Genomic DNA, 26,617 nt, shown 5'->3' on the forward strand with positions numbered 1-26,617 from the left:
AACAAACTTACATACATGTAAAATGGCGGTAACATGCCAGGCAAGATGGCACATTCCTACAATGTGGCACCCTAGGATTGGTCAGGGGCACTGGCTTCTAGAATTGTCCACCCCTATTTAAATACTCTTGCACAAGTGGAGAGGGTGTGTTTTATTCTTCCATGGACAACTGGATGGACAAACCACCTGATGCACTAAGGGAATAAATGCTCTGTCCCCAGTTTACCCCAGGGCCAGTGGGTCTCTCCAAGGGCCAATGAAGATGGCCCTCTTACCCCCAGTGAGGGCCAGTTGGGGGAAAGATCTGACCTTCTACACCTAAACAAGAGGAGAGGAGCACAAGAGAACAAAGACAAGGAGAAAAGCTGGAGGCCGATGAAAGATGCAGGGGAGCACTATCGTGTCCTCCCAATAACAAGAAAGGGGCGTGGATCACCATCTTTTTGCCCCAGATGAAATCCAGCAGAGGGGGGTCGCCCTTGCGCTCACCCCAACAGTGGTTTGCTTGCCCCTTCTCCCCGTGTCCATGTCTGGGGGGAGCTGTGCAACCACCACACAAAGACACCCTGCCCACATGGAGCGGGGAGGGGAGTAGCACGCTGACGGCTCCCACACTGACAGAGATGAATGTTGGCTGGATCGGGAGACAGCTAGGACAGCCATTGGTCACTCCCTGAACTGCCCTCAAGGAAAATCACAAGTGAGATGCCCAGGTGGAACAGCCACATCAAAAAACAAAATTTTAAAAAACAAAAGAGAAGCTACGCAACGTTCCCCAGCACAGTGGATGCAGCACTCTCTTGGGGCTGGATTTATGGCTGCATTTTACGTGACCTGAAGGTGTATAAAAAACACATACACTTGTTATATTATTTTTTCACAGCTTTATCAAGTCTTTATGTTGACAGTGATTTTGATTAATGCTAAAATGCTTTATTGACATTATGAACTGCATTTAGACATGACTAATGACTATAGTGAAAGGTTGATGATGTTTAACATGCAGTTTGTTTGCTTTTTAATGTGGTTCAACTTTGATAAAGCCAATAGGCTTACCGTACGTGTTGTGAGGACTCTTGATAAAACTAATAGGCGTGTTTTATGTAAAGTGATACCCCCTCCCATTGTAATGTGTTGTCTGGTATTGTTTACAGTGATTTTGGGGGTCAAGTCTCTTTAGGAGTCAATTGTGATTGCATATTGTAATCTAAGGTATTTATAATCAGCCTGATGTACACATTTGTAAATTAACACGTGGTATTTAGTAGTGTGAGTGTAATACATGCACATTTCCTTTCCTATAGAAAGTACTGACAGGTCAATCATTTCTTGAATGTTATTGTTGCATGGCAGCAAATGGTGATTACTAGTCCACACCCCCTCCCCTGTGTAGGCCTTGGAGTGATGTGATTCATTAACCTGAGATAGACAGGAGCCACAATAGAGGGCTTGCTTCTCAGTAAGAGGAAATTGTGAACCTAGTGTAGGAAAGTACCATCTTTCTTGGCATGTTACCCCCATTTTGACCTGTATGTCAGTATGTTTTTGCCTGTTTCACTGGGATCCTGCTGGTCAGGGCCCCAGTGCTCATAGTTTGTGGACTAATGTGTGTGTTGTCAGTAGTGTGTAACTGTGTCACTGAGGCTCTGCTAACCAGAACATCATTGCTTATGCTCTCTGTACTTCTAAATTTGTTACTATAGGCTAGTGACTTCATTTACTAATTTCAATTGGCACACTGGATCCCCCCTTATAAGTCCCTAGTATATGGTACCTAGGTACCCAGGGCATTGGGGTCCCAGGAGATCCTTATGGGCTGCAGCATTTCTTTTGCTACCCATAAGGAGCTCAGACAAACCCTTTCACAGGACTACCACTGACCCCCACGTGAAATAGTGCACACACTATTTCACAGCCATTTTCACTGCACTTAAGTAACTTATAAGTCACTTATATGTCTAACCTCCATTTACTGAAGGCTAGATGCAAAGTTACTAAGTGTGAGGACACCCTTGCACTAGCAAAGGTGCCCCCAAACACTCCAGGACACATTCCGCAGACTTGTGAGTCTGGGGACGCAATTACACGTGTGCACTACATATAGGTCAATACCTATGTGTAGCGTCACAATGGTAACCCCCAATATGGACATATGAGGTGTCTAAGATAATGGAATTGTCCCCCCCATTCCAAATCTGGTATTGGGGAGCCAATTCCATGCATCCTGGGGGCTCCACGGTGGACCCCCAGTACTGCCAAACCAGCTCTCTGAGGCTTGCACTGCACCTACAGCTGCTGCCACCTCACAGACAGGGTTCTTCCCTCCTGGGGTCTGAGCACCTCAGTACCAGGAAGGCAGAACAAAGCATTTCCTTTGGGAGGAGGGTGCTACACCCTCTCCCTTTGGAAATAGGTGTTACAGGCTTGGGAGAGGTAGCCTCCCCCACCCTCTGGAAATGCTTTGAAGGGCACAGATGGTGCCCTCCTTGCATACGCCAGTCTACACTTGTTGAGGGACCCCCCCAGTCCCTGTCCTGGCTTGAAATTGGACAAAGGAAAGGAGAGTGACCACTCCCCTGTCCATCACCACCCCAGGGGTGGTGCCGAGAACCATCTTGTTTTCCAAGTTGTGGGGATACTCTGGAGGGCTCTGAGTGGCCAGTGCCAGCAGGTGACGTAGGAGACCCCCTCCTGATAGTTCCATACCTGATAATGTAGCCAATTCCCCTCTCAGGGCTATTTAGGGTCTCTGCTGTGGGTTTCTCATCAGATTCTGCTTGCAGGTTTCGTTTTTCAATTCCTTATTAAACTTTTATAAGTGAACAAATAGTTATGAATTGTCCATTAAAAGCATACATTCACAGTAAAGAAATTCCAGTGTACAATGAAATGGTTAAATACTTTCCATAAATAAACATTGTTAATTATATTATGTCTCAGATTAATGACAAGGAGGTAATAAACAAATATACAATAAGTCAAAATGATCAAATAAATTATTACAAAGTTATACCTATCTAAACCCTATCTTGAATAGAAGATCATTATCAATGGTATTGAAAATATAATGAGAGCATGAGGTATTATTCATGAATCATTGAACATATAAAGATATAAACAGAGAAATATGAAGTTGTCAGCTAGTCAAAAATACATTCCATATTTGATCAAACTGTTGTAAATTATCATTTAGTTTATATAACATTCTTTCAAACTGAGCAATATCAGACATATCCTTTAACCACATTTGGGCAGATGGTAAAACATTAGATTTCCAAAAACGCAGTATATTAACTTTGGCTACACTAATTGCGGTAGAGAGCCATCTGAATAAGTGTGAAGAAAGCATGCCTAGACCATGGGTATCGTGTAGTAAAAATAGGTGACGTGAGTGTAGGGAGATATTGGGAATCACTTTCCTTAAATATTGTGAAATTTGTATCCAGAATGGTTGGAGTGCAGTACAGTCCCATAGGATATGAACAATATCACAATTGGTTTGGTCACATCTCCAACAATTGGTGTCATTACTAAGTTTAGCAGAGTAAAGTTTCGAAGGTGACCAATGCCATCTATGCAGAATTTTGAAATAATTAAATTTCAACCTTACATCATGGAGCCCTTTATTATAATTCTCTAAAAGTTTAGCCCAATCTTTATCTGTATAGGTAATGTTAAGTCGTGTAGACCACCAATATTGCAGATCTTTGGATGTATTATCTGAAAAAGATTTGTCAATTAGTAAAGAATAAAGGCCAGATACCGTGCCTTTAAAATTTCTCCATATATAGATATGGCGTGCAATGGATGAGTGAGTCAAAAAGTCCGAGTTCAAGGATATTATAGGGTTCAAGATCGATGTCAATAGTATATAGTTATGAAATTGTGAGATCGGGAGTCGAAATGTTTCTTGTAGCTGTGTAAATGATTCCAAGGAGTTATCTCGATTATATAAGTCTGATATGTTGTTGATTTTACAATTTTTCCAGACAAATCAATTTAGCTCTTTTCCTCTATGTATAATCGCTGAATTATTCCATACCGGAGCATTTAAATGTATATGGACGTTACAGTTTATAATTTTGTGTGCTTTTTGCCATGCTAATTGGGATGAGTAAATGATTGGATTGGAGGATGGTGAGAATTTAGGACATTTAGTATAATAAATCACCAAAGGAGTGGTAGTTTTCAATAGATATTGTTCCAGTGTGACCCATATAGGTACCTTGTCTTTCTCGGATATCATAGAGATCGAATGAGATAATTGTTGTGCTATCCAGTAAGTTTCCAGGTGTGGGAGTCTGAGGCCACCTTTTAAGGAAGATGAATGTAATTTCGAACCACTTTTACGGGGGTTTTTTCCTCCTCTAATGAAACGATTTATTAGAGATGTTGTATTCCTAAAAAAGATTGAAGTAAGAGGAAGTGATAGCATGTTAAAAACATAATTACATTTCGGAATTGTATTCATTTTAATAATGTGCACTCTACCCCATAATGAGAGATTCAGTTGAGACCATCTAACAAAGTCTCTTTTAAGTTTGTATATAATGGGGTTTAAGTTATCCATCGCAATATTCTTCAGTCCCGTATTGAGAAGGATCCCAAGATATTTCAAATGAGATGTTTTCCAATTGAAAGGGAGATTCCCTAAAGTTGTTGAAGTGGTACAGGTATTCATTGGCAAGGCTTCACATTTAGACAAGTTGACCTTATATCCAGAGAATGCCGAAAAGCGAGTTAATAAATTAATCACTGTGTTAATTGAGGAATTTGGGTTGGATAATGTGAGTAGAATATCGTCGGCGTAATAAAAAGCTTTAATCTCACCGGATGAGGTAGCAATACCCTGTATGTCGATATTTTGCCAGATTGCAATAGCCAAGGGTTCCAATGCTATAAGGAATAACAAAGGAGAAAGAGGACATCCTTAACATGTTCCACGTAGAATTTTAAAATATGGAGAAGTGAAGCCATTGCAAGTAATCGCAGCTGTAGGGGAGTTATACATTCCTTTAGCAAGCGTAATAAAATCTGAACCGATACTCATTCTATCCATGGTACGGAATAAATATCCCCATTCTACTCTATCAAATGCCTTTTCAGCGTCTAGGGATAAAAGGATATTTTTATCCAGTTTATTCTTGCCATAACAAGTGTAGAATAGTTTGGAGATGGTTGGAGGAGGAGCGAGATGGAACAAATCCCATTTCTGAGGGATGGATGAGAGACGTGATGACTGAATTTAACCTTGTCGCAAGTATTTTGGCCAAGATTTTAATACGGAATTTATCAAAGATATGGGTCTATAGCTGGAACATTCCAAAGGTTCTTTATCAGGTTTAAGAAGCACGGTAATGCGCGCTCTTATAAATTCAGGTGCAAAGTTACCTTTGATTAGAGATTCATTAAAGAAAGAGTGTAGGATTGGAATAATTTGAATTTTCGTGATTTTATAGAATTCAATGGGGAAACCATCTTCTTCAGGGGCTTTATTTGTGGCTAGACAATCAACGGCTTTAGCTATCTCTTCTGTTGATATATGTCCTTCTAATCGTTGTTTCTGATCTTGAGTCAGTCTTGGGATTTTTAATTTTTTGAAAAATTCATCTTCCACTAATGTATCTTCGCAGTTCAAGGAGGTATAAAGTGTTTCATAGTATTGTTGGAAGTGAGTTATTATATCCGTGGGTAGAGTAAGTAAGTCATTTGAAGAATTCCTAATAGCAGAAATCGTTCTAGTTGATTCCTGTTGGCGTAGTTGATAAGCTAAGAGACGTCCTGCTTTCTCCCCCCTTTCATAATGACGTTGTCGTATTAAGAATAAGCATTTTTCAGCTTGAGAAGTATATAAATTATTAAGTCTAAACTTAACTGATAGTAATTTTTTTAGAAGGATAGGTGATTCAGATTTATTATAATCTTTCGTAAGAGATAGTGCTTCTTGTTCCAATAAGATCCTCTCTGCATTCAGTTTTTTTAAGGAGATAAGAATCCCTCATAATCAGTCCTCTAATGACAGCCTTGCCTGCCCCCCATTATACGCTAGCATCTGTAACGGAATCTTTGTTCTCAGCTAAAAACTGATCCACATGTTGGCATAGATCTAGTTTAGCTTGTGGTGTTTTATACATTGAAGTATTAAGTCTCCAATGAGTTCTAGGAGGTTGAGTAAGTCCGATATTAATATGCAAGTCTATTAAATCATGATCAGATAGACTACAAGGAATAATTCCGGCATGCGATATTGACTGTATCATTGTTGGTAATGTTAAAAAATAATCTATTCTAGAACGAATGGAGTGTGCACAGGATGTAAAAGTATAGTCCCTGTCAAGTGGATGCAGTAAACGCCAAGGTTCTTGTAAAGCAAAGTCATCCATAAGATCTTTCAGGATATATCTATCGGTGGCATGATGGGTATCTGGTTTACCAGATTTGTCAATAAATGGATCTATAGTAACATTCCAATCTCCGCCAATCAGTACTTTGGTGGGTCCAAAAGATGAAAGTAGTCTATTAATTTTTTAAACAAATATCGTTTTGGAATCAGTAGGTGCATATATTGACCCTATAATCATATGGCAGTTTCTGACACGTATTTTAACGAATGCATATCTACCTTCATCATCTGTCCAAGTTTGTAAGATTTTATATGGTAAGTTTTTATGAAAAAGGATAGCCACTCCACAATTCCGGATGGGTGCGACAGTATCCATAGGATTTTTATGAGTTATATTAGCATGTATTACTTGACCTATCCAGTCTCTCTGCAGTTTCTCACTTTCTGATTCAGTAAGATGCGTTTCTTGTAATAAAGCAATATCTGGTTTTTGTTGACCGAGATAACTAATAATCTTCTTTCTCTTGATAAAATGCGTCAAACCATTAACATTTAAAGATACAACATTCAAAGGTTTTAACTTGTTAGAAGACAAACTATAACGATATCAAAATAAAGAAAAAAGAAAAAATAGTAATATATAATACCAATCTATGAAAATAGATAATAGAAATAGAAAAGTTGAAATAAAAGAATATGAACAGAGAAGAAAAAGAAAATTAGAATATCAAGATTGTAGCTTTGTAACTATATGAGATTTAAATCTTTAAATCAGTATAGACTTGTTGAAAATATAGTGACAGGAAAGTATCACTTATCAGAAGAATCGATTATTACTGAGCTGTCCAACTCAATAGATAAGACAGTATGTACACTGAGCAACTAAACTTAAATCCGGGGATAGAAGCCTGAAAGCTGTGGAAGGAAGATAGAGAAGAGGAAAAGAAAGGGAAACCATTGTTAGGACATAGAATAAAGCTTCCTACGTCATAAATAGAACAAACCACCCCTACAGGATTAATATACTGAACTTTACTCATGGTTTGATGGGAGATCTGGATTTGTCTCTTGGGTGATTTTTTTTCCATGCCTTAAATTTACCACCATGTGTCCATTGTCGCTGCACAGATACCCATTCACCTTGGTCTGTATCCTCTGGAGAGATAGAAGGTGTGGATTCTATAATGTCTGTATTTGTGGTAGATTTAGGTTCCATTTCAGTGTCTTTGTCATCAAGGTCATTCAAAAAGGATTCTAGATCGTGGGGATCAAAATATTCTTTGGTTTTCTCTTGAAAAGTCACAATCATGGTGGCAGGTTCCAAAAGGCCATATTTGATCTCTCTTTTCTTTAACCTAGTGCGTAAATTTAGAAATTGTTTCCTTTTGAAATTTGTAGGTGCAGAAAAATCTGCTGTAATTATTATCTGGGATGAGTCATATTCGTATGGACCATGTTTTTTGGCAGCCGTAATGATTTGACGGGCCTGTTGATGACGTAAACAGCACCCCAAAACATGTCTAGGTCTCACAGATGATGTGATTCCATGTGAACGTACACAGTGGGCTCTTTGAAAATCCAGTGGCTGTGAAAAAGTAATTTTCGTTAAGGTCGGAAGAAAAGTGGTCAGAAAGTCCAAAATATTTTCCTTTTCTATTTGCTCCAGAAGGCCAATGATTCGTAGATTATTCCTTCTACTTCGGTCTTCTAACTCGATCACTTTTTGTTGCAGGTATCCAATATCTTGACTATTATCGGGTATCTTGTCAATGAGGTTTTCAACAGCCGAGAGACGAGCATCTGTTGATTGCATACTAATCTGGAATTTGACAACTTCATTCCTCAGTCCTTGGACTTCCGTGGTATTAGTGGACAATGTGTGTTCTAAAGAGGAAATGGACGATTTTATGGCTAGAAGTTCTTTCAAGATAGTATCCATCGTCGTTGAAGATGATGCAACAGATTCAGCCATTACTGTATGTGTTGTGAGTTTGCAATTTCTGGTACGGATTGTAAGGCTGCACTATATGATAATTGACGCACAATTGTTGGATCTGACATGTATGGTAGCTATTACGTTCCAGAAACTTATTTATGATTGATATCAAAGTTGCCTTGATAAGGTGGAGCCCACAGTGTAGTGCCTACAATGTGAAAAGAGAGCAAGATTTTTCCAGATCTAGTTTGTAAATTCAATATGAGTTGTTCTTATATGGTATATAAACCCACGCATTTGATGGATTATTACTGCCGTGAAGAGAAATACAAAGTTGCTTGGGCAAAGCCTTAAGTCACGTTTAAATAGTTTAGTATTTGCCTATAATAGAAAATAAAAATCCAACATATCATTTGTTGATTACGAGTCTGGAGTGGATTTTATTTTGGCAAAGTTTAATCGTCATATAGATTTTTTAATTACTACATTACAGTAGTATTGTTTAAGTTGTAGAAACTGAACAAGCAACTTTGTTGGTTATTAATGGAGTCTCAATGCACCTTTTCTCAGGAGGAGAAACCAATGAAGAAAAAGAAAAGAAAAAAGGGGGAAAAAAAACAAAAAACTGAAGTTTTTACGTAAGCAACCATGTAAATATCATCTGCAGAAGTTAGTATGAAGAAGAGCACTTGTATTTAGTGTCCGAGTATTTTAGCAACCTTCCAGGGTGAGAGAGAAAGTCTGCAGTACAATTTTAAGTTTAGAAATCCAAGTTAATTGTTTCGTTTTTATCAGCTTTGAATTTTATCTTTTCCCCTTGTTCCTCCGTTTTTATCCCCTTTAAAAAAGGATGCAGTGTTGCAAAACAAACAAAGTTCACAATGTGTGTTTCTTAATTAACAGACGATTTCTGTTGCATCGTGATCGCATTATCCAAAAGCCATGAATCGGAAAGTTACATTGCATATCCGAGTCTCCTTTCGTAACTTTCGATTTTAGGGGAGCGTCGTTCAAGTCCACATTTCCCCACATTGTAAACTGTGCACAGTATATTTTAAGATTATGTGCATTATGAGGTAGACGTGGAATGTAAAACCGATGGTATCCAGAGGGCAAACAGTATTTATTAATGAAGAATTCAAAGAAAGAAATACCGTTTTGTCTTGGTGCTCCGACTTCGTTAACTTTGTTTTCAAGGGTGTCAATAAACTCCGCGGCAGTAAGAGCTCTTCATCCTGACTTCGATCGAAATAGACGATAAGGCGAGTCTTACTTAAAGTTTTTCCAGCTTCAATAGCTTCCGGTGGGGTTCCGATTAGGTATTTTTAGCTCTTTTGAGCTATTTGACGGAGAAAAAAGCATGTTTGGTCCCCTTCTTTGTCCTCGTTCTGTCTGGCTTTAAAAGTAAGCCGCCATCTTCCGCAGCGCTTGGCTCCGCCCCCCTGCTTGCAAGTTTCCATGAGGAATCCTCTGCAACTACTACTTCATCCTCTGACCTCGGATCGACCGCAGACTGCTCCAGGAACTGTTGTAACTGCAACAAAGTATCCAGAAGGGCTACATTTCCTATGAAACTTTAGCTCCAGCCAGCAACTGCAACAGTTTCCATGGTGTGCACGCTCTGTGAACCCCCTGTCTTCACCCTGCACCAGAAGGACCGGAGAAATCTCCCGTGGAGTGACGGAGTCACTTCCCTGCTCCAGCAGGCACCTTCTAAGTGAACAACCAGTTCCCTTGGACTCCTCTCCTGGCAACGAGCGTGCTCCTTGGAACACAGTTGGTGAACCCCTTCGACACAGACTGTCCTAGGGTCCTGCTGTCCGAATTTGGAGGAGGTAAGAGCTTGCCTTCCCCGTTTTCTACAGTACCCCTGTACACAGCATCATCTTCACCTCCTGAGGCCTCTGTGCACTATTTCCAAGACTCCTTCGTGCACAGCCTGGCCCAGGTCCCCAGCACTCTATCCTGCAACGCTCAACTCGCTGAGTTGTTCTCCGGCAGCATGGGGCCCTCTTTTGTAATGCTGCAACAACCACAATTTGCACCTTCTTTCTCCCCGTGTCCTGGGACTGCCTGGTCATCTGTGGGTCTCCTCCAGTGTTGGGAGCTGACGCTGTCTCCTCAGCCCGAGTTGAGGCCCCCAGGTCCCTCCTGAGTCCAGGCAGCGCCATTTTGACGCAATCCGCGACATTGCTTGATACAAGGCTTGTTGGGCGAATCCAGTGCTCTAACTCGCCTGCATCCAACATCTCCACGTGGGACATCCTTTGCATCATGTAGGAACCCACAGCCATCTTCCTTGGTGCTCTTCTTCAGTCTTATTCTAACATGAGACTCCTCTTTTGCACCATCTTCTAGGTCGGCAGGGGCTCCTGTCCTTCCTGGAATCTTCTGCGACTTCTGGACTTAGTCTCCTACAGGTCTTCAGGTCCAGGAATTCACCAATTGTTGCTTGCAATCTTGATTGGTTCTTGCAGTAACTTTAATCACGACTTGCAGTGTGTCCTAAGGAAACTTGCAGTACTTTACTCCTACTTTCCTGGGCTCTGGGGTGAAGTATGTTACGCACCTTTGTGGTATTCGTGATTCGCATTCCACTTTCTTAGTATATGGTTTGTGTTGCCCCTAGACTTATTTTCTCCTATTGCATTCTAAAGCATTTACTATTGTTTGCACTATCCTATGTCTAATTATTTACCTTATTTTGGTGTCTAGTGTATATATTGTGTATAATACTTACCTCCAGAAGGAGTATTGCCTCTAAGATATTTTTGGCTTTGTGTCACTAAAATAAACTACCTTTATTTTTGGTAACACTGAGTATTGTCTTTACTTGTGTATAAGTACTGTGTGACTATAAGTAGTATTGCAGGAGCTTTGCATGTCTCCTAGTTCAGCCTTTGCTGCTCTGCTATAGCTACCTCTACCAGCCAAAGCTGCTAGAACACTACTACATTTCACTAATAAGGGATAACTGGACCTGGTATAAGGTGTAAGTACTCAAGGTACCCACTACAAACCAGGCCAGCCTCCTACAAAAAATAATTATTTGGGCAGTTGGGTCCGCAAGAGGCTCGCAAGAGTTATAGTTAGAGCTACTGACTTTTACTACTGACACTTTCTGTGTGTTTTTTTAGCTCAGAATGTTAATGGTGTCACTAACAAATTCACATAACTATACTTTTACTTTCACCTGTGTTTTTTTTCCAGTGAATACATATATATGTATGTATATATATATATATATATATATATATATATATACACATATACATATATATATATACATATATAAATGTATACATATATACATATATGCATATATTTCTTGCACATTGAAATCATTGCAATAAAGCCTGAGTTGTATAAAACAAACTACAGTATACAGCAGATTAGCATTATAATTAAACAGTGTTCCAACTTTTTGGGTATGGATGGCCTTTTAACAAAAACTAAAACAAAGCATAAGTCCAACAGTCTAACCTATTTACCTATTTTGTCAATATCTTTGTTCAGTATCAGTAAGAAGTAATCCAAAATATAACCAAATTCATTCACAGCTTAACAGCGAACTCATTGATTGTTAGACAAGAACATTTTACATACTAGAATAGGCCTTTCTATCCTCATAAACTGTAATTCTGATAAAGATTTATCTCTAAATTGTGTTAATCTGCTAATGAATTGCCTATTTGTTACAGTTACACAACGGTAGATTGCTTCCTCAACTGTTCTTATCCACAATTTTCGCAGCATGGGTCTCAAGCCTCTTTTACATTTGTTCAGTAAATCAGGGCAAATGTAGATCAAGTGAGCCTTAGTGCCACACAATGTTCGACAGTGACACTTGAATTTGCCTTGGGTTGACTAGCCCAATCCTTTGTCAACTATAAGACATAGGAGGAAACAAATTGCAAAAACTTGCAAATGTGTTGTTTCTGGGGTTGGTCCTAAGTCTGAGGATATAAAGAAGGATATGAAAACTGAGTACATTGTGCCTTTCTGAGTGTACAAAAATGGTTGCATTAAAACAAAAGTCTCTAATCCTTTCTTTACTAATCTCTTTAAGCGCTTGTTAAGCCCTAGACTGTCTTTGTTAGTTGTTGTATTACAATGTGTGTTTTATTTTATTTTATCAATCTCAGCCCAAACAATACATTTGAGGGAACCTTGAAATACATTCTGACATTTTTAATAATACTTTGAGACTGATTTACAGTTTAGTAGACGGGTACTCTGTCACAAAATTAATGGATATCCAATTCAGTTTATTACACATACCTTAACATATAATACACCTAATATGTAATCAATCCAAAATATAAGGCATTTTTATCAACCTAATCTCTCCTCTCAGTTATCTCATTCAGCAGAGTCCTGGGAGGTAAAAGATGTAGTTAAGGGTTCTACCAAAGTTTAGTTGGTTTTAATTATATTGCTTCCTGTTGTGTTTTTGGATCTGGCTGGTCTTTCCAGTCTCCAAAACAGTTCTCAGCAGTAAAGGTAGCTACTTTACCGCCTCCCAAGGTTCAACTAAAAAGTTCCCTTTGCTCACTGATAAACAGACATTTTAGTTTCATTAAGATTCACTGATAAGTCACTTACTTGATTGTACCATTCACTTTACCCAGTGCTTTTTGAAAACCTGTTGGAGTTTTGTCCACTGAGCCAACAGGATAGTGCAGCAATGATGTGTGTTGCCCACCCAATTTAGGGGGAAGTTGCTGATTCCACATAAGAAATCCTCCTTATCTGCAGTGTAAAGAGTAAAGTGTAGGGGCCAATAGATAACTATGGTGAAGGCCAAGATTGGTTTGAATGTGTGGTGTCATATGGGTTTCATCTCCCACTTTAATGCTGACAGAATTGCTCCAATGAAGTAACTTTATGGCTCTTAGCAAGGTTGGAGAAATGCCCCCAGAGGATGTTTTTTTCCTATAAATTAACTGAATTTATCCAGTCAAATGTAGCAGAGTAGTCTAGTAAATAGGCATGCATGTCGACACTGACATCTTGTTTAGAGCTACAGCTTCATCAAGAGTCTGCCTCACAGCCTTCTCTAAAATACACATAATAAAATGGTAGACCATTAGCTTTTCCTGTGCAAATATCCAATACTTCAAGCTGTATTTTCACATATAACTTTGCCTCAGTGTCCAAAAAGGCAATAAGTCTATTGGCTTGGATCATTAGGATGCCCTTATCTTAAAAATTGGTTGAGAACCTGAACTGTGCCAAGAGTCAGGGATAACCTTTTGCTCCAAACACAAGCTGAACAGCATTGTCAAAAGTTCCCTCCTGTCAACATCAGGACAGTGCGTGCTCTACGGGCGACGTAATGCAATAAACCAAATCTGATGAAATGTAATAATTCATGCATTATGTGTTAATGCAGTATGTTAACCTTTTGCATTGCAGAGATTAATGTTGAAACATCATTAATGCTGTTTGCAATGTATTGCTCATTTTCAAGGCTTTGCTGCAGGATTACAGGGTGTGGTTAGGGTGTGGTCCCTATTCTAAGCCTTTCTAGAATCCCTTCCTGCAGGCTGGCTGGGTGTGGCACGTGGGCGGGGCCTGGGTCTATTTAAGGGACCCAGCCCAGCTCCACGTGCTCACCATTCAGAGGTCCTGGTGCAGAGCAGCAGCATTTTCCTAAGCTCCTGTTCCGAAGGCCTACCTAGGATTTCCAGGCCCTGTCTTCATTTCCTTGGTGATCTTCAAGCAGGGCGGTAAGACGAAGGTTGGGTTAGGCTCCCGACTCTGTTTTCAGAAATACTCGAGTTTTCGGCCTTTTGATTACATTGCGTGTGCAATGGTTTTCTTGGCATTTAACTCTTGCAGTTCGGATCAGCAGTGTGCACGATTGTATCTTGGCATTTAAACCTTGATGGTTGAATCGGCAACTGAGTTCACGATTCATTTTTGGCATTTAACCCTCACAGTTCGGATCGGCAGTGTGCGTGTTCGTATTTTCACATTTAAACCTTGATGGTTGAATCGGCAACAGTGTGCACAATTCATTCTTGGCATTTAACTTTCACAGTTGGAATCGGCAATATGCGCGATCATATTCTGGCATTTAAACCTTGATGGTTGAATCGGCAACAATGTGCACGATTCATTCTTGGCATTTAACTTTCACAGTTTGGATCGGCAGTGTGTGCGATCGTATCCTGGCAATAAAACCTTGATGTTCGAATCGACAACAGGGTGTGCGATTCATTTCTGGCATTTAACTCTTGTAGTACAGATCGGCAGGGGGCGCGATCATTTAATGACATTTGAATCTTGATGTACGAATCGGCAACAGTGTGCGCAATTCATTCTTGGCATTTAATTCTTGCAGTACAGATCGGCAGAGTGCGCGAATCTTGAGGCATGAATTAGCAACAGAGTGTTATTCAATGCTCATGGTATTCTTAAAATCCAGATTCCACAGAGTGTTTTTCAATGTTCATGGTATTCTTAAAACCCAGATGCAACAGTGTTATTCAATGTTCATAGTATTCTTGAATCCCAGATTCAGCAGTGTTATTTAATGTTCATAGTATTCTTGAATCCAAGATTCAACAGAGTGTTATTCAATGTTCACAGTATTCTTGAATCCCAGGTCCAACAGAGTGTTATTCAATGTTCAGAACATAAGATGTTATTCTAAAAACGCTAATATGGAAGATTGCATAATCCTTCTTTATTTTCCAGATATCCAGAGGTAATAGGTCATGTTATAGAGAAGCTCTTGATCATTCATGTTATTAGTATATAAATATTAGGAACAAACTTTATGAAAGTCAATGTGCGTAATCTTGTTATTGTGTTCTTAACTCTTGCTTCCACAGTTCTCCTTCCCCGCTGTTCCCAACCTAAAACCCCATCCCCCGCTTGGACATTCTTTAACTCTGTGCTTTAATAGCTAGTAGAGTTAGGAGCTGCCAGGAGGTGGACATATTGGGAACAGGCGCAAATCCCTAGGATCCGGTCTCCCTGACACCCCCTACAAAGTGGGATCTGATTTAAAGAAGTTTAGAGGAATTTTGTTAGCTCTTGGGAGTTACCGATGGGCATGTATCATTAATTTTACTTAACAATCCGTCCTTTGATAACAGTAAGAAATTATGCCCGGCCTGGAACGGCTTCTAGTTTTACTCTACTAGTGAAAAATATAGCATGGAAACCAGAATCATCTTGACACCAGGCAGTATCCACCTGTTGTGTTTGCATAATTTCCCATATAAATTGTTAATAGCCTCCCAAAGAGTTTTCCAGCAAACTTTTATGCCCAATTTGGGATAACTGCCCATCTCTACGGATAAAATTGTATTAGTTATCACTGTAGAATTTAAATAATTTCTATACTGTTTTTTTATATTCATAAAAGTCTTTTTTTTATCTCAATGCAATCGCATACCATAGTTTCCCACTTACTAAGCTCTTTGTTATTTTTTTGTTTGTTCACAGATTTACTTATACTACCTGGAAGGAAACAATGGCACATTTAAAAAAATGTTTTTTCCGAACTTCTATTTGCATTCTTACATTCTATATACTTTTGCTTGTTTACCGTTTTCCAAAAAGAAACATTTCTTCTGAAATATGCAACATTACAGAAATAGCTGATGCCAGCATCACACCATTAAAGGACAACATAACATTTGTGCTCAATGCATACTATGACAATAGAGAGAGGAACATTGTTCGCATCATTGCTATTGTTCACTATCACGATGTGAAGAAGCTCTTTTGTTGGTTTCACTGTACGACTTATCCGCGACATACCTTTATCACCAGTGCCGAAATAGACTTCCATTCTGACAGGTTTGGATTTCCCTATGGAACTGCGGATCTTGTTTGTTCAATGCCAGAGGACTGCAAGCCGAAGTACTTGTCCGTTCATTGGTCCTTGGAAGGGAAGATAGATCAGCTTCCTGTGTTTGAAATAAAAAATCTCAGACAAGTGCCACTGGATGCAAACTTTAGTATATGCATGTCTGCCTTGTACGGCAGCTATAGCAACGCCCTGCAGCTCATTCAAACTATAGAGATGTACAAGTTGCTTGGAGCTCAAAAAGTCATGATCTACACATTGCACCATAACTGCTGCTCTGAAGCCGTTGAGGAAGTCCTGCAGCATTATATCAAAGAACGTACGCTGGAGGTCATACGCTGGCCAATTGACCTCTACTTCCACGTGTCTCAAAGGTGGAAACACTCATCTTCAGGTGCCACCAACATTGGCTATTATGGACAGGTTGCGGCCCTGAATGATTGCCTTTACAGAAACATGTACAGGACTAGGTTCCTATTGCTCAATGACATTGATGAAATAATTTTGCCCTTTAAACACAAGGACTGGCACAGTATGATGGAAGTCCTCCAGGAACAATACCCCTCAGCAGCAACTTTCCTGTTTGAAAACCATGTGTTCCCCATCACAGTGCTCGACTCAACAGTAAGCATGCCGTCTTGGGATAAAATCCCGGGAGTCAACATGTTGCAGTGTGTTTACCGGAAGCCTAAGGCAGAAAATTCTCGGAACCACAAAATGCTCATCATTGCAAGGAAAGTGACCCGGGTCTCTATTCACACAGTACTGATAGCCTCTGGTGGAAGTCACTTGGTTTCGTCTGACATTGCAATACTGCGTCATTGCAAAAAAACGCCTCAGCCACTGCGTCCCGAAGAGCAGCTCATTAGAGATACTACAATCTGGAGATACAAAGAACCTTTAACTCAAAATGTTAATAAAACCATAGATATAATTACCAAACTTATAAAGGATAAGGTAATGGTTTCGGTATTAATTCCAGAGGAGTATTCTAGTCAATTAAAGCAGTACAAAGGGCCTGATTTAGAACTCAGCAAACGGGTTACTCTGTCACAACGGTGATGGATATCCTGTCTGTCAAAATTCAAATCCCATAGAAGATAATGGAATTTAGATTGAGGCAGATGGGATATTTGTCACTGTTGTAACGGAGCAACCCATTAGCTGAGTCCTAAATCAGGCCCAAAGTATTTTCCTTAAGTGTCTTCAGCAGGTGCCTCCTGCACCACTTTTGCATCGACGTGAGTCATTGGTGAATTGTTTGCATCATCAGGCGCCATTGGAAAGGATAAGAGCTCAGTGTGTAGAATGCACACATTTCTGATATACCTGAAACCTTTACACAATGCACTCTTCCAATTAGTCATTGCACACTGTGAAAAAGGTTTCAATATTACATTACAGCAATTCATTGAGAAACATAGCATCTTCTCTCGATCTTGTGTTTCAATTGTAAAGGCAGAGCATAATAGAGCAGTAATATTTTGTTTGGCAGAGCACAACCTGGTAGTCGAACCAACACAATTCCATTGAAACCTCTGCCCATGAGAAATCATCACAACTACATCTGTGCACAGACACCTTGTCTACAGCATATATACAGCATTCATGGGTATCACTTACTTTATGCCCGATTATACTAGAGAAAAAGATTGACAACCGTAAGGGCATGAAGAGCACAGACTCATGTGGTCCGAACTCCAGTTCTGTTCCACGAGTGAGAAAGTAATATAAGTAATTTTATGAATACATAGTTGCATCTATGTCTGACATTCCTCAACTGTAAAGTATGCTTAGATATCAGGAGATGGAGAATGCCCACCGGGCAGGAGAAATGTTAGCTTGCACTTTGCATTATATAAACAGTTAACTTTTTAGAATGTATCCAAATGTCTCTTTGTAACATCTCATTAACATTATTCCACATGAATTAAGACATAAATGGGTATCTTACATCCACTCTTTGCAACTACAACCTTCAGAACCCTGAACCAGTTATATACAATAACTTTGCTGACACTTGGTGGGTGACAGTGAGCCCACAAAATCTTAATCACAAACACTGATGTTGAAGTCTAACTACGTGGTGGCAGTTGGACCACTGCTCTCCTGGCAGTCTGACTGCCACATTACGATCTGGGCAGTTGGACCACCACCACTGCCAGGAACATGGTTCCCGTGGGTGGTGGTGGTCACAGATGTGGTCAGCCACGGGGACGTTGAGTTCAGCACCGTCGTGCTGATCACAACTCCAGTTTCCGCCAGCCTTTTCATGGTAGGGACCTCGCCATGAAAAGGCTGGTGGTAAGGCACTGCTGGGGTCCACGGGGGGCTGCACTGCCATGACCCTGCCCAGCACCCTCGAAATGCACAATGCGCTACAGCAGACAGTGTGTATTCCAAGGGTGCTCGGAGCACCCTCTGTGCAATGGCATTGGCCTCGGCTCCATGCGGAGCCGAGGCCACTGCACGGTTTCCAATGAGCTGACTGGCGGAAACCTCAGATTTCTGAGGTTTTAGCCAGTCAGCCCATTGTAAGCCTTGTAATCGGCCTAGGGGGAGACCGCCAGCTCCACAATGGTCTCCTCTCCACAGGGCGGCCGGGCTGGCGTTCGGCCTGCCAACCTCGTAATGAGGCCCTAAATCCCTAGTTATATGTTAACTTTGAACTACATTCATTCACATGTTACCTTGTTTCACTCATGTTAAAATGTAAACTTTGAACCACATTCAGCCTTATTAACTTGCAGACTTTCAGCCACATTTATTCATGTTCGCTTATAAACTTTGAACCACATTCATTCTTGCTAACTTGTAAATTTTCAACTAATTTAATTGATGTTATGTTGTAAACTTTGAACCACAGTCATTTGTGTTAACTTGTAAACTTTAAACCATATTCATTCGTATGTTAACTTGTAAACTTTGAACCTCATTATTTCAAGATCTGTTTGTTACATTCAAGAGTACCAGGCATCTGGGACGACCTACACATGAGAAAACAGACACGCCAAGAAACACATTACATTTTATAGAAACACGAACATTTAAAACTGTGACTGACTTAAAATGTTTCAAGTATTCCAGGCTTTGGTTATATTTTCATTCTGTCAGGACGATGACATGTGCCACTGAGCAGATTTGTTATTTTCTGTATAAGAGTATTGACGCCCTGCACTAGACCACAGGCTTACATCTGTGCTACTAAAGTTCGTCACACTGTGTGACTGGTGTAATGTCACAAGATATTATTGGCCTGGCCATTGCAACAGTTGAAATAAACGGAACAGACAATCTCATCAAATGTCTGCAATATACAAGTGCAATATGAGTAACTGAAGGAGCCAGGAGTATAAAGGTGGTGGCGCCTTCAGAGGATGCGTACATGGTTATTTGTATGTGGTTATGGTGCCATCAAAAAAGGGTAAGGATTTGTTTACTTGTGTACAACATTCATAAAACACTACGTCACCTCCCAGAAGCGGCACGGTGTTGTGTTTGTTGCGTAGGAATGCTCTACAGGGGTGCCTGGTGCGGTAAAAGTCCAACCAGATCTGGTATTCATTGACTGCTATCCTTGGGGTGTCTGGGGTTTGTAGGAAAGTTGAGCAGAACAACTCCAACTCCAGGAGATGGCCATGTCAGTCACAACTGCTCCTTTCCATACCCAGTAAAACCTACTAGGATTCTGGGGTAGGGGCTACAGACAGAGGCACAACCTGCCCTCACCAATCCTTTCTTTTACCAGGAGGGGAGCAGTAAACATGCAGCCACATTGTCTCTGCTCACTCACATTTACAACTTACTTAAAGTAGGTCGTAATTGGGTGCAGAAACATCCCCAGAATCAGGGATAACCATGCAGAAAAGAGCCTGGTAATCACTGGTCACATAAGTACTTACATTCCTGAGGCTTCAACTCATAAGTGAATGGTTCAGGGAAGGGATTACCAGCTGGAACCATCAATTCCATCTCCCATAATTCTGAGCACCATGCACAAGGCTGGACTGGTTGTAACGTGCATCAGCCATTTCCCAGAGAGGCTGGAAGGCTAGCGGCCGGTTTTGTAGCAGTGAAGCAGTTTAAAGCACTGCAGAGTTCTTTGTATCTCCAATAGTTTTCATGCAGCAACAAAAGTGGCATGATAACTCTTGTGGTTAATGTACCTGCTGGAGAGAGATCAGAGTTTTGTCTAGTGGCAGTTTTGACTCATCCAAGGTAGCCCAGAGGGCTAATATGCCTGCTGCAAAGAACGTGTACTATGCAGATTACAGAACAGAATTTATGTGCAGTGCTAGGTGGGATACTGCTTCCTTTTGTTTCTGTGCAGTTCATAAGTCACAATCATAATCGAGCACAGTGAGCTACGCCCGGCCATCACAGAGCAGCCTGCAAACTGCAGGGTACAGGGTAGAATGTTATGTTGTCTCCCCAGTCTTTGATTATCCTAATTTGGCTAAAAAGGGTTTGTTTAGGTAGAAACAGATTATTAGTAAAGTCAACCCTCACCACTGTGTTACGATCTGAATCCTGAGTTTATGCTTCCCCAGAGCAAGCACTCTTGCAAAATGCCACCAGTATGGATGACATGTGAATCCAACACCTTGTAGTCCCCCTTGTCAACAGTTTCTATCCACTGATTTTTACAGGTATGAGTCATTGTCTCTGTACATGTGTGTGATGGGAAGTGCTCCAACACTCTACGCTGGTAGGAGAAGCGCTATAAAACAAATGAAATACATGTGGGAGAGGGGCGAGGGAGAGATGAGAGACACTGTTAGAGGGTGATGGTGAGGGAATAATTGAAGAGCCCCAGTAAAGATCGCTGTATCCTGGTGCACTGTAAGGTCATCATTTACTATGCTTTAAACACTAACACAATTGAATATATCATGAAAATGTGCTGTAGAATGCACCATGTTTGCCATTTTCCCCAAATTTTCTTGGGGTGGGAGAACGCCCTCAAGCCCCATTGTAGTGGCCAGGCTCGCTTGTTATGTACTCCCTCAAGCTCCATTGAAGTGGCCAGGCTCGCTTGTTATGCACTCTATGGGAACTGGTCTGACAACATTTGCCAGGGCTGCTTCGGGGTCCTGTCCGGCCCTCCCTCTGCACCTTGCAACTCAATCAGCCACAAAGTGTGGAAGCCTCTAACATTCTCTAATGGGTATAAATAGTGTACATATATTTTGCACCAGTTCCTTTGTTAACAGAATGTGGAGCAAACACGCGTTCCCTCTGAGGTGCAATGTGCCTCATGATAGAGATGCATTCATTTGTCCCCTCCTGATTCACCCAGCAGGAACAAGAAAGAAAAAACAACTGTTGTGACAACTTTTCCTAGTGTCTGGATAGGAGTCACAAACAGGTGCAAGAACATAAGGGTGTGTCAAGTTTGAATACTTTTCCTCTGCAACTTTATAAAGTTTTATTGAAAATGTTCACAATTTTCGTTTATTTCACCAAGGTTTAAAAAAACAAAAAGAAGGAAAACACATCTACTAAAAGTATGTTAGATGGACAATTACTTTATTATCAGGCAAGGTATTCATGAAAAAGCAGCCTTTGAAACAAAATTATCTTGTTGAAGATTTTTTGTACATAGAACATTTCTTCTGGAAGAAAGTTGCACAGAGCTGGAACACTTGGCAAAGTTCACAATCTTAAGAAGTACAGATATTCCCTAGTTCCACAACTTCAATATGAGTCATAAAATTCTGCCCACGCCTATGGCAAGGTTGACCACAAAATAAGTTCAAATATTACTCCCAAAAAAGTAGAATACATGATAAAAAATAAGTATATGACCCCAAACCATCATGGATTTCTAATCACAAAATGCCTTTATCCATTGCTCCCTGAAAAACTGTAATTAAAGACCAAAGTGGCTGGTAATGCTAACGAGCTGTAAAACACATCCCAGATACTGTCCAAGTGTGCTCTAAATATGGTCCCAAAATACTTCCAAGTACTCTGTAACAGCTGTCCACAAGGCCACAAAAGTGCCAAAACTGAAGCCTAAATATGAGGGTGCAAAATAGGGGATAAAATATCTGTGCATTTTATACAGAAAGCAAAATACTAGCTGAAAATCAGGCCTTTCTATAAACGTAGCTGAGACCCAATATATGTGGAAATTTGGGCATAATATAACTGTGCATATGAAGACTAAAAATCATCAACACGAGAGTCAAAAAACTATACAGAAAAAAACTTCTAAATAGCTGTAAATGTGATTTGCAAAAAATGTGCAAATGTCACCAGTACTTAATTTGAGCCGGTGATTGTCGGTGGCGTCCACCTGACTCTTTTTTAGGGAGCAGCATTTATTTGACGTCATCAGACTTTGGTTGAGAATAACACAAAAGTGAGAAAGAGAAAGATGGAAAAACAGTGACAAAGGAAGAATGCAGGCATGAAAAAGAACCTAGAAGAGAGAAATAAAGTGGCTGGGAGTGGATTAAAGAGGCCTGGGCTGGATTCAAGACTACACCACCTTGGTATTCAACACCCGGGTTTAAAAGCAGCAGCTGCAGACTTCTGAGCAAAGCTTTGGGCCCCGGCACCTATTTATTTATTCATTTATTTTTACTAACTAAGCACTGAATATGACCCAATAAAATATGAGGAAGGCACCAAAATTAGCGCGGACATAGCGCCAAACCATCTATACGTCACTCAAAAAGAAGTGTATATTTCTGTAATCATTCTCACTAGTTCTCGGTTTTAACGAATAAAAGTTCCAGCTGCCCCTTGATGCAGCCAAGGCAATGGTTTACCAGAAAAAAGGTTGAATATGTGCTGGTACCTGCAGCAAAACTCTGGATGGACACAGCCAGTGAGAGGCAATTCCATCAGATTTATAAACTGTCCTTCATTACTTTGACTCATTGTACTGATAGACTTGAATGAACTGGTACAACACAACACGAAACGTTGCACATATATCCCAATCAGGAATGGCCTAAAACAGGGCTGTCTGCTGCCCCTGCATTGACTTGTCTAGTTTTAGCTGATCTGTCAGCCACATTGGCTAAATCACATTCATTTTTGCCTGAAATTGGGAATTGTCACATAGGCTTGCTTCTTTTTGCTGATAACATAGTGGCAGTGGTGGTCAGCGATACAGCCTAGCCCTGCACCCAATCTGACATGGCAGCTAACCCCATGTGCATGGGCATGGGCAGTGCGCCCGGGGGCATGGGCACAGAACTTCACCACTCATCAATGTCTGGAGTCACAACCTGGTTGGTACCTTGAACCTGAGCAAGCCTTAGTAGCCTGTGGCATATCCTGGTTCTGGAGCTAGGTCTACAAATGCAACAATAGCTCAGCAAAGCAAAGGTCGGTGAAGCGTGTCCTTGGTTCACAACACCAGACAGTGATGCTTGCCCTGGATTCATGGTCCCCACTTATGTTCCTCCATGCTCTCATCCCCGGCCACCATCGCCGCACTGCTGCCATGCTGCACCACACAACACGGGGAGCATTCACAAAGCTGCGGCTCCTACGTTAAGGCGGAGGAGCGTCACCCCACTGCTCTCTCAGCAGTGCAGACATGAAAAATAAAATGATAATAAATCAATGGTAGCATTTTAATTTTTCATCCCAAAGCCGAGTTTAGGGTGGGGCCATCCTGACAGACAGCAGCAGGGAGGAGGAGTGGTAGGCACTGTAAGTGCACGTCAGTTTGACCGCCTGTCTTAGAATGTCCAAACCAACATGCGCACTTCGATTTCTCCAACCAAGCTGCGGTGCACAGGGGGCTGTAGAACAGGCACAGGCTCCCAGGCCCTAAATGAGCGCCAAACCAGTCTGCTCAGACCAATCCTGGCGCTTCTCTCATGCTGGTAATAGTACTACCAACATGACAGCAGGATCTGGATTGGCACAGGGGAGTCTGAGAGCCTGTGCATCCCCTTGGAAGTGCAGGACCAGAGGAGAAGAGCACAGAGCCAGCAGCAGGTAAGTATCCTTCACTCTTTATTCTCGCCCGCGCCGCCCCATAATCGGATGTTCTAATTCCGAGTTCTGAATTACTGACCCACCCACTCACTCCTGTAATGTAAGACCAATGATAAGAACCGGCAGTGCTTGGTGTAATGCATATTACAAATAAGTAATTCTAGCAATCCACCCTCGTTGCTCTCTAAAAATGCACACCAAAATCGCTGTTCTCTCAAAATGCACGCCAAAATACAAACATTGAATCTAAAGGGAACAAAATCACAATAACGTGTTAGTAGACACATGCTATAATGGACTCGTCTGGCCAGCCACCAGGCTGCAGAGGCTTGTTGAGGCGACTGTGCCAGCATGCAGAAAAAGTACTAAGGTGTCATGGCCCCAGGTAAAATCGAATTCTACCTCTTAAATGCTCCCTGTGGCCTACTAATGCCACTTTCTTGTCTTGTGATGATATTTGTTGTCACCTAACAAGATGCTAGAAGACCGCTGTCTTACGTCAACTTAAGCAAGTTCCAGCCTTCCCCCCACAATCATCTGACATCCAAGCTAATGGTGTGACTCTGCCACTCCTATGCCCATATTGGTGCAAAAGATTAGACAAAGCAAGGTCTATGGCAACCTACCCCAGATCGGCTCACTCTGCCTCTGCTTATCCGCCTCCAGCCCTGGGAGACCGCAGTAGTGACGCAGTGCCAACACAATGTCTTCACAATGTCTTTGGCAGGGGAAGAACGATTTTCCTTCAGTCGCATTGACGAAGGGTGATGGCAGGGTATTCTCGGAAGAATGGTTATTGGAAGTACACGGTGTGGGGGTTAGCTAACCCCAGCCTCTACACTGGACATCACTACAGCCATACACATTGGCTACAAGACCACCAGGCAAGACCAACAGCAAAAGTCCAGAAGTGGAGTCGCCATCATATGCACCATGTACATGGAGACTTCCACTAGCTACATTGAACACCTCACATTCAAGATACGCATCGTAGCAAACTTCTCCTTGGGCAGAACCCTCATATACAGGCCACCAGGGCCCCACCAGTTTCGGCAGTGACATCACAGACTTCACTGCACCTCCCATCATCAACACCAGCATCTTCCTTGGAAACACTTAGTCAATAGCTGACCCAAACTCTACGGCCCTTCTAGGAAATCTCAGAAACATCTGCCACACCCATCATGTTACTGAACCCATCCAACCACCGAACACCTATTGGAGCCGGTATTCTCAATAATCAACATCATAGTTGGGAAGGAAGCAACTATGACCTGGACAGACCTCATCCATTTCAGCAGCCTCATTCTGCACTACCACATACCTATCAACACTGGACCCTCCCACCAGAACTGCAAAAGATTCGCAGAAGAGGCCTGAGCTTCTGCCCTCTCCTCACACCAGCCTGAGGACACTAGCAACTTGCTGAAAGCCATCAAGAACTTCAACAGCTGGAACACCACATGCGCCAACACCTTGGATCCCCTCAAGCATGAACCAAGAGCAAAAGTCCAACTGCAGGCTAGCTGATACACAGAGGAATTCAAACTGATGAAACGTCAGTGCACGCAACTGGAGCACAAAGGGAGAACACGTCAAGACACCACAAATAAAGCTATCTTCATTTGTGGCTTAAGATGCTGCTATCATCAGATATGGAACACCAAGTGCTGAGCTCTTGCAGACCATATCAATCCTGGCACGAATAGCAGGGAGGAAATCATCATCAAATATTTCACCAAACCTCCTGCTACCTCTTGCAACATCACTGCACGCAGGATCTTTGGAACAAGCTCTTGGAAGTGTTCTGTTACAAAATCACCTCTGTACACAGCAAATGTGGCCCTCAATCATACCCTGTTGCTGTTGCAACTCAACTTGACATCATGGTCAAAGAATGAACCCTCAAGGCCCACTGTCTGCACCGTCAAGACCACTGCTACCATGATACTATGAAGACCATCAACTTGGGGGCCTATGTGACCCTTGTCCCCATCACAGTGTCTTCAAAGGACTTCTACCAAATAAGAAGCACTAACACCCATCCTGAAGACCTCCGCTGACACAGCCACTTTCCCAGACACCTGGAAACATGCCACCATCACACCCCTGCTCAAGAAAGCAGTCACTGACCCAGCCACACTCCCTGCCTACTGACCCATCTCCCTCCTACAATACCCAGTAAGATGTTGGGGAAACTAATCAACCAATGCCTCACTGACAACTGCCAGATCCTCGCTGCATCCCAGTCTGGATTCAGGCCCAACCGCAGTACAGAAACAGCCATCAAAGACAACATCTGCAAGATCCTTGACAGAGGAGATATGGGGGCCCTCCTTCATCTGGACCACTCTGCAGAATCTGACAAGGTGTCACACCCCATCCTCACCAGGAACCTACAAGAGATTTGCATCCAAGGACTGCTCTCTGCTGGATCTTCTCCTTCCTAATGAATAAAACACTGGTGGTTAGCCTAACCCCTTACTACTCAGAAGCCCGCAAGCTCACATGCAGAGAGCCTCAAGGCCACCCTCTTCAACACACA

General features: G+C 41.6%; 1 protein-coding gene across 1 annotated transcript in view; it reads left to right on the forward strand.

The window, feature by feature from the left end:
• LOC138301371 (beta-1,4-galactosyltransferase galt-1-like) overlaps positions 1–19,518 on the forward strand; it is a 54,142-nt gene extending 34,624 nt beyond the window's left edge. Inside the window, exon 2 of the mRNA XM_069241790.1 lies at positions 15,741–19,518. Within this exon, the coding sequence (XP_069097891.1) occupies positions 15,769–17,169 (1,401 nt within the window). The 5' untranslated portion in view covers positions 15,741–15,768 and the 3' untranslated portion in view covers positions 17,170–19,518. The remainder of the gene's footprint in view (positions 1–15,740) is intronic.
• Positions 19,519–26,617: the final 7,099 nt, after the last annotated feature.

The sequence above is a fragment of the Pleurodeles waltl genome, chromosome 6 (genome assembly GCF_031143425.1).
Source record: "Pleurodeles waltl isolate 20211129_DDA chromosome 6, aPleWal1.hap1.20221129, whole genome shotgun sequence".
Taxonomy (NCBI): Eukaryota; Metazoa; Chordata; class Amphibia; order Caudata; family Salamandridae; genus Pleurodeles; species Pleurodeles waltl.